This window comes from Entelurus aequoreus, linkage group LG01 (assembly GCF_033978785.1).
Source record: "Entelurus aequoreus isolate RoL-2023_Sb linkage group LG01, RoL_Eaeq_v1.1, whole genome shotgun sequence".
NCBI lineage: Eukaryota > Metazoa > Chordata > Actinopteri > Syngnathiformes > Syngnathidae > Entelurus > Entelurus aequoreus.
In genome coordinates, this window is record NC_084731.1 from 19421690 (window position 1) to 19434127 (window position 12438).

A 12438-nucleotide genomic window follows, 5' to 3' on the forward strand; every position below is an offset into this window, starting at 1 on the left:
TACTTTGGGTAACAACAGTCAATATTTTTATTTTTATTTATTTTTAGGGGGGTAACAGTCAATATTTATTTATTTATTTTATTTTATTTTTTTCTTATAAAATAAAAGTGAGCTTTTGTTAAACCAAATATTGTGTTTTTTTCCATATACAACAACCTATCTGGATTCGATAAGAGAATCGATAAGGAATCGGTTCGATAAGAGGATTCGATAATGGGCTCGAACTCGATAATTTCTTATCAAACATCATCCCTAATTAACAATGAAATCCAGAGGCGAATTCATACTTTATTTACTGTTGCAAGCGGCCCTCTGATGGCAGCCATAACTGCCATGTGGCCCTCAATGAAAACGAGTTTGACATCCCTGCACTAGTGGTACACCTACCACTTTTGAAAAATCACTAATCTACACCACAAGGAAGAGTTTTAAATGTAGATTACAATCATCATTAAAGGTTCCATTTCAAGGCATCGTGACGTGGTTGCTACACATGAAAAATGCTGACAATGCAATAAAGACAAGGTGGCGTTACCTTCCTTCCCGCCTCATTGTTGTGTAAGTTCATGAGGGCCCGACTGGAGGACTGGCCTTTACTCCTCTCCCTCACGTCCACGAAGGACTGAGAAAAAGCCACCCCGTAAGCAATGTTGTCGCTGCAGCCCGACCACTGGAATCCTGTGACAAGATATTAGAATTGCTCTAATATGCATTTTTTTTGGGTTCAAAAACACCATATCAAATAACACTGAAATGTCTGAGGTGATCCTCGTAGTGTCGAACCAGCAAACCGTTCGCCGCGAGTCAGCAGCTTTGCATTTGACTTATAAGAGGTCTCATTGTTTGGCTCCCTGGCTGCGAGTTTACCAACCACAGTCTGAGTCAGTGATAATAACGATAATCCCACAAGCACCGCTTACTTCGAGCACCTTTCAGTTACCAGGTTGTGTTTTTCAGTCCGGTTACGTAAACAACGATAACATTCCCTTAAAAAAAGTAGACTGGAGTACTGACTGGTGTCTGTCAGGAGAAGAGATCTGGTGATACGCACCCTCTGGACTGACTCCATGCACGTTGTGGTCACAGCCGCATTTTTCCAGCTCTCCGCTACTGCAGGCCCGTGTGACCGCGAACGCCACACTGGCTGCTGAGATGGCATACACAAAGGCCGCCTCGCGGGTGCCTAACACACACACACATAAGCAAAGAGTGAAGACGAGTGTGATGAAGAAGTGATTGTGCTGGCTGTTTGAGGTAGACAAACATACCCTGGGTGACCACCTTGCCGAACACAGGCATGGTCTCCAGAGTGGAACAGTTCCACCGGCGGTTGCGGAACTGGAACTGGCACTCGTCGATCGCCAGCTGGGCGCCCCGACGCACCGCGTCCATCACCTCCACGCTGCGCTTACAGATTTGAACCTGCGGCGGCAAACACATGGTTTACATAAAGTCAAGTTGAGGGCACAAGACATTGATACAACCTTGATTATATACACAGTACAGGTCACACCTTCTCATTCAATGCGTTGTCTTTATTTTCATGACTATTTACATTGTAGATTGTCACTGAAGGCATCACAACTATGAATGAACACATGTACAGTCGTGGTCAAAAGTTTACATACACTTGTAAATAGGGATGATGTTTGATAAGAAATTATCGAGTTCGAGCCCATTATCGAATCCTCTTATCGAACCGATTCTCTTATCGAATCCATAATAAATAAATAAATATTGACTGTTGTTACCCAAAGTATATTAAGTGGGATTTTTCAGAAAAACAAATATATACAGTAACACAAAAACAACCTGTCTCTGTGATCACTATCGGTGTATAAATAATAATATAAGGTTAAATAAAATCAGTCCCTTGGGCACAAAACTGAAAATAATACAGCTCTCCAAAAAGTGCACTTCTGCTGCTATTGGAACATACCAACTACACACACTATGACACTAAGAAAGCCATAGTCATCAATCAACAATTCTTCTTCCAAAAAATTAGCATGTCTGCTTTTTAGCTCAGTCATTAGACTGAGCTACATCATTTCCTGTGATGTCCCAAAGGGCATTTCCTGTGAGACGGGATTCGTTCCCAGGGATTCGAATAAAGAACCAACTCTTTTTCTTTACTATAGTGGCCTCGATAACGGGGACCGGTTCTCAAAAAGGGATTCGAGTCCATGGAATCGGTTCTTTTCTTATCGAAAAACCGGGAGAACCGGTTTCGAACGTCATCCCTACTTGTAAAGAACATAATGTCATGGCTGTCTTGAGCTTCCAATAATTGCCTACCCTTTCCTCCAGAAAGTCTTATCTTTGTCCATGTGATGTCAGATGAAACAAAAAATTGAGCTGTTTGGCCACAATACCCAGCAATATGTTTGGAGGAGAAAAGGTAAGGCTTTTAATCCCAGGAATACCATTCCTACCGTCAAGCATGGTGGTGGTAGTATTATGTTCTGGGCCTATTTTGCTGCCAATGGAACTGGTGCTTTACAGAGAGTAAATGGGACAATGAAAAAGGAGGATTACCTCCAAATTCTTCAGGACAACCTAAAATCATCAGCCCGGAGGTTGGGTCTTGGGCGCAGTTGGGTGTTCCAACAGGACCCCAAACACACGTCAAAAGTGGCAAAGGAATGGCTAAATCGGGCTGGAATTAAAAGCCTACTGAAACCCACTACTACCGACCACGCAGTCTGATAGTTTATATATCAATGATGAAATCTTAACATTGCAACACATGCCAATACGGCCGGGTTAACTTATAAAGTGCCATTTTAAATTTCCCGGGAAATATCCGGCTGAAAACGTCTCGGTATGATGAAGTTTGCGCGTGACGTCACGGATTGTGCGGAAGTATTGGGACACCACTGTGTCCCAATACAAACAGCGTCTGTTTTCATCGCAAAATTCGACAGTATTCTGGACATCGGTGTTGGTGAATCTTTTGCAATTTGTTTAATGAACAATGAAGACAGCAAAGAAGAAAGCTGTAGGTGGGATCGGTGTATTAGCGGCTGGCTGCAGCAACACAACCAGGAGGACTGAGTTGGATAGCAGACGCGCTACCGTGAGTATGCAGCTTTCTTCCAAACATTTGATCGCTTGCCCGTACGTGCCTCTATGTGCATGTCACATACGTAACTTTGGGGAAATATATGTGCTGTATGAACTTTGCGGAAGTGAACGGTACTTTGGGCTGTGGGATTAAGTGTGTTGTGCGGGTGTTTGAGTTGTATTGGTGGGTTATATGGACGGGAGGGGGGAGGTGTTTGTTATGCGGATTAATTTGTGGCATATTAAATATAAGCCTGGTTGTGTTGTGGTTAATAGAGTATATATATGTCTTGTGTTTATTTACTGTTTTAGTCATTCCCAGCTGAATATCAGGTCCCACCCGCCTCTCACAGCATCTTCCCTATCTGAATCGCTTCCACTGCCCTCTAATCCTTCACTCTCACTTTCCTCATCCACGAATCTTTCATCCTCGCTCAAATTAATGGGGTAATCGTCGCTTTCTCGGTCCGAATCGCTCACGCTGCTGGCGTCCATGATTGAAAACAATGTGCAGATGTGAGGAGCTCTTCAACCTGTGACGTCACGCTACTTCCGGTACAGGCAAGGCTTTTTTATCAGCGACCAAAAGTTGCGAACTTTATCGTCGATGTTCTCTACTAAATCCTTTCAGCAAAAATATGGCAATATCGCGAAATGATCAAGTATGACACATAGAATGGATCTGCTATCCCCGTTTCAATAAGAAAATCTCATTTCAGTACGCCTTTAAGGTTTTAGAATGGCCTTCCCAAAGTCCTGGCTTAAATGAATGAATCAATCAAAGTTTACTTATATAGCCCTAAATCACTAGTGTCTCAAAGGGCTGCACAAGCCACAACGACATCCTCGGAAACTCAGGTCTGTCGAGTGCATATCAAGTCTTTGAAAAGCGCACGTGAATCAGTGAAACTCAAGTCTGTCCAGTACACATGAAACTGTAAAACTTGAGTGTTTGTCGAGCAGATGTGAGACTCGAGTCTTAGTCGAGTACACGTATCGTGAAATGGAATCTTTGAAAAGCGCACGGGAATCAGTTCAACTCAAGTCTGTCGAGTGCATATCGAGTCTTTGAAAAGCGCACGTGAATCAGTGAAACTCAAGTCTGTCCAGTACACATGAAACTGTAAAACTTAAGTCTTTGTCGGGCAGATGTGAGACTCGAGTTTAGTCGAGTACACGTATCGTGAAATGGAGTCTGAAAAGCACACGTGAATCAGTTCAACTCAAGTCTGTCGAGTGCATATTGAGTCTTTGAAAAGCGCACGTGAATCAGTGAAACTCAAGTCTGTCCAGTACACATGAAACTGTAAAACTTGAGTCTTTGTTGAGCAGACGTGAGACTCGAGTCTTAGTGGAGAAATGAAATGGAGTCTCTGAAAAGCACACGTGAATCAGTTCAACTCAAGTCTGTCGAGTGCGCGAGTCACTGAAACTTGAGCCTTTGTCCAGCAGACGTGAGACTCGAGTCTTAGTCAAGTACAAGTGTCATGAAATTGAATCTTTGAAAATAGCACAGGAATCAGTTCAACTCAAGTCTGTCGAGTGCACGAGTCACTGAAACTTGAGTCTTTGTCCAGCAGACGTGACATTTGAGTCTTAGTCGAGTACCCGTTTGTCAGTGAAATCGAGTCTTTGAAAAGCGCACGTGAGTCTGTGAAATTAATGGCCCGTGCAAGTTAATTGTTTGTTTTGTCGGGCGTGTCATAAAGCTTTGGCAGGAAGGAATAAAGCTAACCCATTAGTACAAATGCAGTTAGAGTATTAGGTGCACATTTAGTGACATGTTATCTAGTTTCCTTATTTGGATTTAACCAGGGATAACAAGGGTAAGTCAATGAACAGAGACGAGTCGGCCCACTCGTGAATACTGCCCATTTTTGAACGACTCGTTCACGACTCACACACCTCCGGTAGACCGGCTACTAGGACGTGTTTTGCAGCAATTTTTTTTTATTTTGCATCGGTTATTATTTGCAAAACGTTTAATCAGCAGCGCACCTGTCTCTGGATGAGGCCTCGTAACCTCTCGCACGTCTCTTCATCCCGGATGCTTCCCACTGATGACAGCTTGGCCAAGTACCTGACAGGACAGAACATGGACTGTTAAGCATCTGATGTTTACATGTGGTGGAAGAACATAAAGAGAGGCAAAGAAGACCAAAACAAGTGAGTGACCGACTCACAAGCTATGAAGTACTGTGGCAGTAGAAAATAATTTAGAATCGAAATTATTCATGGTCATTTCTACCACAATCTGTAGAAGTCAAATATAAATATTTAGGGCATTCAATCCATCGCAGCTGGACTGTTTGGTTTGTCTCTGAAGACGTTTGGCCTCTCATCCAAGTAGGCTTCATCAGTTCATGCTTATACACTTGGATTGGTCAGATCTAGTCTTAAACTTAAATTGGTCAGATCTAGCCTTAGACTTAAATTGGTCAGATCTACTGTAGTCCTAGACCTAGATTGGTCCGATCTAGTCTTAGACTTAAATTGGTCAGATCTAGTCTTAGACTTAGACTGGTCAGATCTACTTTAGTCTTAGACTTAGATTGGTCAGATCTAGCATTATACTTAAATTGGTCAGATCTACTGTAGTCTTAGACTTAGATTGGTCAGATCTATTCTTAGACTTAAATTAGTCATATCTAGCCTTAGACTTAAATTGGTCAGATCTACTGTAGTCTTAGACTTAGATTGATCAGATCTATTCTTAGACTTAAATTGTTCAGATCTAGCCTTAGACTTAAATTGGTCAGGTCTACTGTAGTCCTAGACCTAGATTGGTCCGATCTAGTCATAGACTTAAATTGGTCAGATCTAGTCTTAGACTTAGACTGGTCAGATCTACTTTAGTCTTAGACTTAGATTGGTCAGATCTAGCATTATACTTAAATTGGTCAGATCTACTGTAGTCTTAGACTTAGATTGGTCAGATCTATTCTTAGACTTAAATTAGTCATATCTAGCCTTAGATTGAAATTGGTCAGATCTACTGTAGTCTTAGACTTAGATTGGTCAGATCTATTCTTAGACTTAAATTGGTCAGATCTAGCCTTACACTTAAATTGGTCAGATCTACTGTAGTCTAAAGCCTTGGATTGGTCAGATTTAGTCTTAGACTTAAATTGGTCAGTTCTACTGTAGTCTTGTTTTGTTCAGTTAGTTTGACTCCCTCAGTTCTGTTTTCAGCACCCTTAGGTTTGTGTGTTTTTGGTTACCATGGGTGCTGATTAGTTTCACCTGCCTCTGATCAGTGTTCGGGACACTCACCTGCTTCCGGGCACTAATCAGAGAGCTACTTATTCCTGCTTTTTTCGCCACACTGTCTGGCTGTCTTATTTGCTTCATACAGCACATTGACTATTTCTATGATTCTTGATTTCTTGGTTTCTGTCTGCATCCTGGGAGAACGATCCACGCAGTAAAATGCGACCCCGACGTGACACACTTAGATTGGTCAGATCTGGTCTTAGACTTGGATTGGTCAGATCTAGTCTTGGACTTAGACTGGTCAGATCTACTTTAGTGTTAGACTTAGATTGGTCAGATCTAGCACCAATCTAAGTCCAAGACTACAGACTTATATTGGTCAGATCTATTCTTAGACTTAAATTGGTCAGATCTAGCCTTAGAGACTTAAAGTGGTCAGATCTACTGTAGTCTTGTTTTGTTCAGTTAGTTTGACTCCCTCAGTTCTGTTTTCAGCACCCTTAGGTTTGTGTGTTTTTGGTTACCATGGGTGCTGATTAGTTTCACCTGCCTCTGATCAGTGTTCGGGACGCTCACCTGCTTCCGGGCACTAATCAGAGAGCTACTTATTCCTGTTTTTTTCGCCACACTGTCTGGCTGTCTTATTTGCTTCATGCAACACGTTACGTTGACTATTTCTATGATACTTGATTTCTTGGTTTCTGTCTGAATCCTGCAAGAGCGATCTTTGCAGTAAAATGCGAAACCCGACGTGACACTTACACTTAGATTGGTCAGATAGTGAAGTGAAGTGAATTATATTTATATAGCACTTTTCTCTTGTGACTCAGAAAGCGCTTTACATTGTGAAACCCAATATCTAAGTTACATTTAAACCAGTGTGGGTGGCACTGGGAGCAGGTGGGTAAAGTGTCTTGCCCAAGGACACAACGGCAGTGACTAGGATGGCAGAAGCGATGATCAAACCTGGAACCCTCAAGTTGCTGGCACGGCCAAACCGAGCTATACCGCCACTAGATCTAGTCTTAGACTTTGATTGGTCAGATCTAGTCTTAGACTTAGACTGGTCAGATCTAGTCTTAGACTTAGATCGGTCACACCTAGTCCGACCAATGTAAGTCTACTCTAATCTACTTTGATGAGAGGTAAAATGTCCTCTAGACAAACCAAACAGTCCAGTTGGGATCGATTGAATGCCTTGAGAATACAATGACCTGGACGAATAAGAACATCCATAGAAAAGAAAAGATTAAAACCTCAGAAGAAAGCATAGAATAATTTAGAACTGAGTTGTTAACATTTGTAATAGTGTGGGACTTTGGTTTTCCTGCCTACTGCATTTCTAGAATTTTTGGGAAAAGTTTGCCCTAATTTTTGTATACTGTGTTGGTTATTTCATGGCCAAACACTGACCATAACAATTGTTTCCCCGCTTATCATTTCGCAAAATGTAGAAAGAATCCCATTTGTCGGACCTTTCAGAACAAATAACTGATTAAAACCCGAGGTACCACGGTCTAAATCCTTTGGTGCATCACTCTTAATGCAGCGCTTTGGTTCCCATGACGTTGTGAGAATGTGTTTTGGGTGAAGGACTGCTAGTGAGTACACTGAGAGGAGGGAAAGTGGTTTATCACAAACACCACCTCCAGGCCAGACAGGTCAGGAAGATATACCGCAAACACACACAATGCAGGAAGTGTGAGAGAATGACATCGGTCTCCATGCCCTGACTCCCCAGCACACACACACACACCTGCCCCGACTCACTTCACTCCCATATCTCCAGGCCCAGCTGTGGTTTACAGAAATAGGCTTTCACTGAATCGCCCTTTGAGGTCAGAGCCTTGATTGTGTACCGTCTACAACGCTCCTGATGTGTCGTTTTGATCGCTTGTTGAGTCTGAAACCGGTCAAGTGCCGCAATAACAGAATGACAATAAGAAGTGGATTATTGCTTACCAAAGCGTTTAGAAAATACAATAAAAATACATTTACTGTGATACCTCACCTTAGGACAGAGGTGTCAAAGTCGTTTTCACTGAGGGCCACATCGCAGTTATGTTGTTGTAAGTTGAAAAGGATTTGGAAATCATTGTATTCTGTTTTTATTTACGAAGTACACAACGTGCCAACTTCACTGATTTTGGGTTTTGTACTTTAACCGACGGCGGGATGGGCTCGTAACCCAAATTATGCTCGCAAATTTAAAGCATAACAACAAGCCTTAAGACTGCTCGGATCTCAAATTACTCATACTTTGATTTCCTACTGTAATCAGGATATGAGGACTAATTGGAGTAAGTCTGATAGAAAAACTAATTAAATGAAATCCCATTACTCTGTTTGAGCGGACATTGTTTTCCCTTGTAGGTTTTTCGAGCCCATTTGATGGGTCTTAGGTTATGAGTTCCCGAGACCACACATAACTCTGCAAAGCCCCCGTGTGTGCGTTTCAGTGGAACTGTGGCACACATCCAAATCTGGGAGAATTAGAGTGGGATCATTGACAGCACTTTGCAGGGACACTGTAACAATTTTGGGTGTTATATTCCACAGTGTTTGCAACAGCACAACCTGAAATATTCTGACATTTAATACCATTTCTGAAGGGAGAACCCTAGCAGACCCCAGTACTGGAATTTGCCAAAGAACGTCAGCTAAAATTTCAACCTTTTGATTGGACACCTGTCAATCCTCCTGTTGTCCTTAACAAACACTCTTATTTTGACTACCACTGTTTTAAGTTAAATTTAAAAAAAATAAATCCTATCAGTACAGCCAGAGCAGCAAAGCTTCCAGTCCGCTAGGCACCACCGGGGAAGTATCAGCGTATCTGTAGTCGGTAAAGCCAGGCCTTTAGAATAAAAGCAGCATTTCGAAAATGTTCCTATTACTTTTAAATGCAAATACTGACAGTTATGTTTAAACTACAATAGGTTCGAAAATAAGCAAATTCAACTGGCGGCCCGGGGGCGAAATGCGACCCGTGAATGACACCATACCGGCCCTGGAGTTCAGTTCAAAACTTGGCAGACAAACATTTTTGCAGAAAATTCCTAAAAACACCACAGTGCTCCTGTTGTATCGAGGAACTTGGACCACTGTGAACACATTGGCAGATTCTTGCAGTGACATTTTAACCTTGCCAGCAAACGTAGAGCACTGGGGTCCAAACTTGTGATTTAAGTCCTCTCCTTTTTTGGAGTTTTTTCAAAGGCGTTCACAGGTGTTGTTGTAGCTTGTTTACTTCAGATGCGGTCAGTAGTCTATTGTTCAGCTTCATTAGTTCGTAGTAGGAAAATGGGCTCTAGTTCTGCAGATGATGTCACACCAAGAGGGGATGCCATATCGAGTCTGGTGGTGGAAACGGGGTGTTCCAAGTACAGGTAGCTACGACTGCCACATTCATTTTCAGGAGCAGAAAATACGTACAGAATTTGTTGGTGATATTTCATTCGGACGCTATGGGTCCTTTAGGTTAGTAAAACATTACTCAGTTTTCGGACTTCTTTCCATTTCTACTCCCTCGACTTCATTTTTCTCTTAACTGTAGAATATTAGGTACATATTGAGATATCTGAAGGTCCCGAAAAATCCAAACCGACCTCAGAGGTTCAACTGTACTTGGTGGCATCATATCGCATATTATTCCCTCATTTGATAAAATTTTTCAGAAATGTTCCTTTTATTTCGAAACGCAAATACTCAGTTATGTTTAAACTACAATATCTTAATGTCGAAAATAAGCAAAGGTGTAACTCAGAGCTATTCAACTGGTGGCCCGGGGGCAAAATGCGACCCTTGAATGACACAATACCGGCCCTGGAGTTCAGTTCAAAACTTGGCAGACAAACATTTTTGCAGAAAATTCCTAAAAACACCACAGTGCTCCTGTTGTATCGAGGAACTTGGACCACTGTAAACACGTTGGCAGATTCTTGCATTGACATTTTAACCTTGCCAGCAAACGTAGAGCACTGGGGATCCAAACTTGTGATTCACCCCTTTTAAGTCCTTCTTCTTTTTGGCAGTTTTGTCAAAGGCTTTCACAGGTGTTGTTGTAGCTTGTTTACTTCAGATGCGGTCAGTAGTCTATTGTTCAGCTTCATTAGTTCGTAGTAGGAAAATGGGCTCTAGTTCTGTAGATGATGTCACACCAAGAGGGGACGGCATATCGACTCTGGTGGTGGAAACGGGGTGTTCCAAGTACAGGTAGCTACGACTGCCACATTCATTTTCAGGAGCAGAAAATACATACATAATTTGTTGGTGATATTTCATTCGGACGCTATGGGTCCTTTTAGGTTAGTAAAACATTACTCAGTTTTCGGACTTCTTTCCATTTCTACTCCCTTGAATTCATTTTTCTCTTAACTGTAGAATAGTAGATACATATTGTTATATCGGAAGGTCCCGAAGAATCCAAACAGACAGCTTGTGGATGACCTCAGAGGTTCAACTGTACTCGGTGGCCTTATATCGCATATGATCCTTCAAGAGGTCTGGTGGGCCAAACACCTCCTTCCTTCCTGTTAGCCTCTCATCTCATTCTCTCAACAGTCCAGATAATCGTCCTCTCTCTCTGCCGCTTTGAAGGCCACGGTCTACCCGACCAGACAATGACCGTATTCGCCACTCACCACAGTGATAACCCTGCTCCCCGCCACTCCACGTCATCTCAGCCGTACCCGCCAAAGCCCCCCCCCCCCTTGGTGGTGACCTCACAGTTGGATGAGACTTCCTCTGAAATTCTTCCAAAGCAATCTTTAAAGTGATTGTTTGCAACTAGACAAAGATTGTGTCTTGATATGACTGGCAAAATGTAACCTCCAACAAGTCTACAGCTGGCATTTTTGTGGTCAAATGTAGGGCGATATCTGTTTCTCATAATGCTCGACGGCTTTAAGGGGGATTTTGTCAAGACATTGCCAATGACCTTGACTGGGTCTAGTCCTAAACGCACGGATGGAAGAGAATGCAATACACTGATGAGTGACTAAGTTGTAAGAACTAAGGACAGGGAGGATTTAAAGTAGGGATGTCCTGATCCGATATTGATATTGGATATTGGTCCAATATTAGCGAAAAAAATCAATTTATTTGTGAAAATCTTGACAGCCCGTTAACATATGTTCTTGTATTTTAGTGAATTCATTTCCAAAAGGTGAACATGGTAGGCTATGGGCACGTGTGCTTCAGTCACACGCAGCATTGTCACAGGAATGAGGCCAAAATACAACATCACCTACTGTAGATTAGTGTTTTTCATACCTACTATCATTTTCTGTTCAACTATTTTCACTTGATCAAGCCTTTTTTAAACATTCCACACGACAAAAAAATGAAAAGTAGGTACTCTTTGTGCTGAAATTGTATCTGCACTGCGAAAAGTCAGTGTTCAAAAACAAGAAAAATGAAAACTCTCATCAACTTTTAATCAAAAGGGTTCAATCTCTCTCCTGTGCTAATTTGAAGCCGACACGACAAACGCGCTCAGAGCAGATAATGTTTGAAAAAAGGCGACTGTGTTTACTCAACTTTTGTTTTGAAGGGGGAATTGCAAACTTTCTGTTGATTTTTGCTGGGGGTTGTCAGTGTATGAAATCTAGGTCTAAGTGAGACCTACATAGAGGTTTTTGTTTCATGTCTCTACGACATTCCTACTGGGGGGTAGAGGCAGTTTTGTCTGTGTTTTCTTCCTAGGGGGCGCTAGAGCGCAATTTTGAGTTTTGGGGTTTGGTTTTTTGATTAGATCGCAATTTTCACCAGGCCTGATGTGTGTGTCCAAATTGGTGAATTTTGAAGCATGTTAAGGGGGTCAAATTACAGCTCAAAGAGGCGGCGGTATAATAATAATAATAATAATAATAGAACGCTAGAAATACAATAGGGTCCTCTGTCCCAGAGGGACTCGGTCCCTAAAAAATACAAAAATTAGGGGTATTTTATTTGAACTAAGCAAAATTATCTGCCAATAGAACAAGAAAATTTGGCTTATCAAGACTTTCCAAAACAAGTAAAATTAGCTAACTTCAATATACCCAAAAATACCTTTAAAATAAGTATATTCTCACTAATAACAAGTGAACTTTTCTTGGGGAAAAAAAAAGACCTTTTTGCTCAATATGTTGAAAAATATTCCTAAATTAAGTAAAT

General features: G+C 41.8%; 1 protein-coding gene across 1 annotated transcript in view; it reads right to left on the minus strand.

Moving 5' to 3' along the window:
• Positions 1–12438, minus strand: part of wnt4 (wingless-type MMTV integration site family, member 4) — a 92648-nt gene that overhangs the window by 4834 nt on the left and 75376 nt on the right. Inside the window, exons 2-5 of the mRNA XM_062045303.1 lie at positions 5065–5146; positions 1269–1422; positions 1052–1183; positions 536–678 (exon numbers count right to left, since the gene is read on the minus strand). Of these exons, the coding sequence (XP_061901287.1) occupies positions 536–678; positions 1052–1183; positions 1269–1422; positions 5065–5146 (511 nt within the window). The remainder of the gene's footprint in view (positions 1–535; positions 679–1051; positions 1184–1268; positions 1423–5064; positions 5147–12438) is intronic.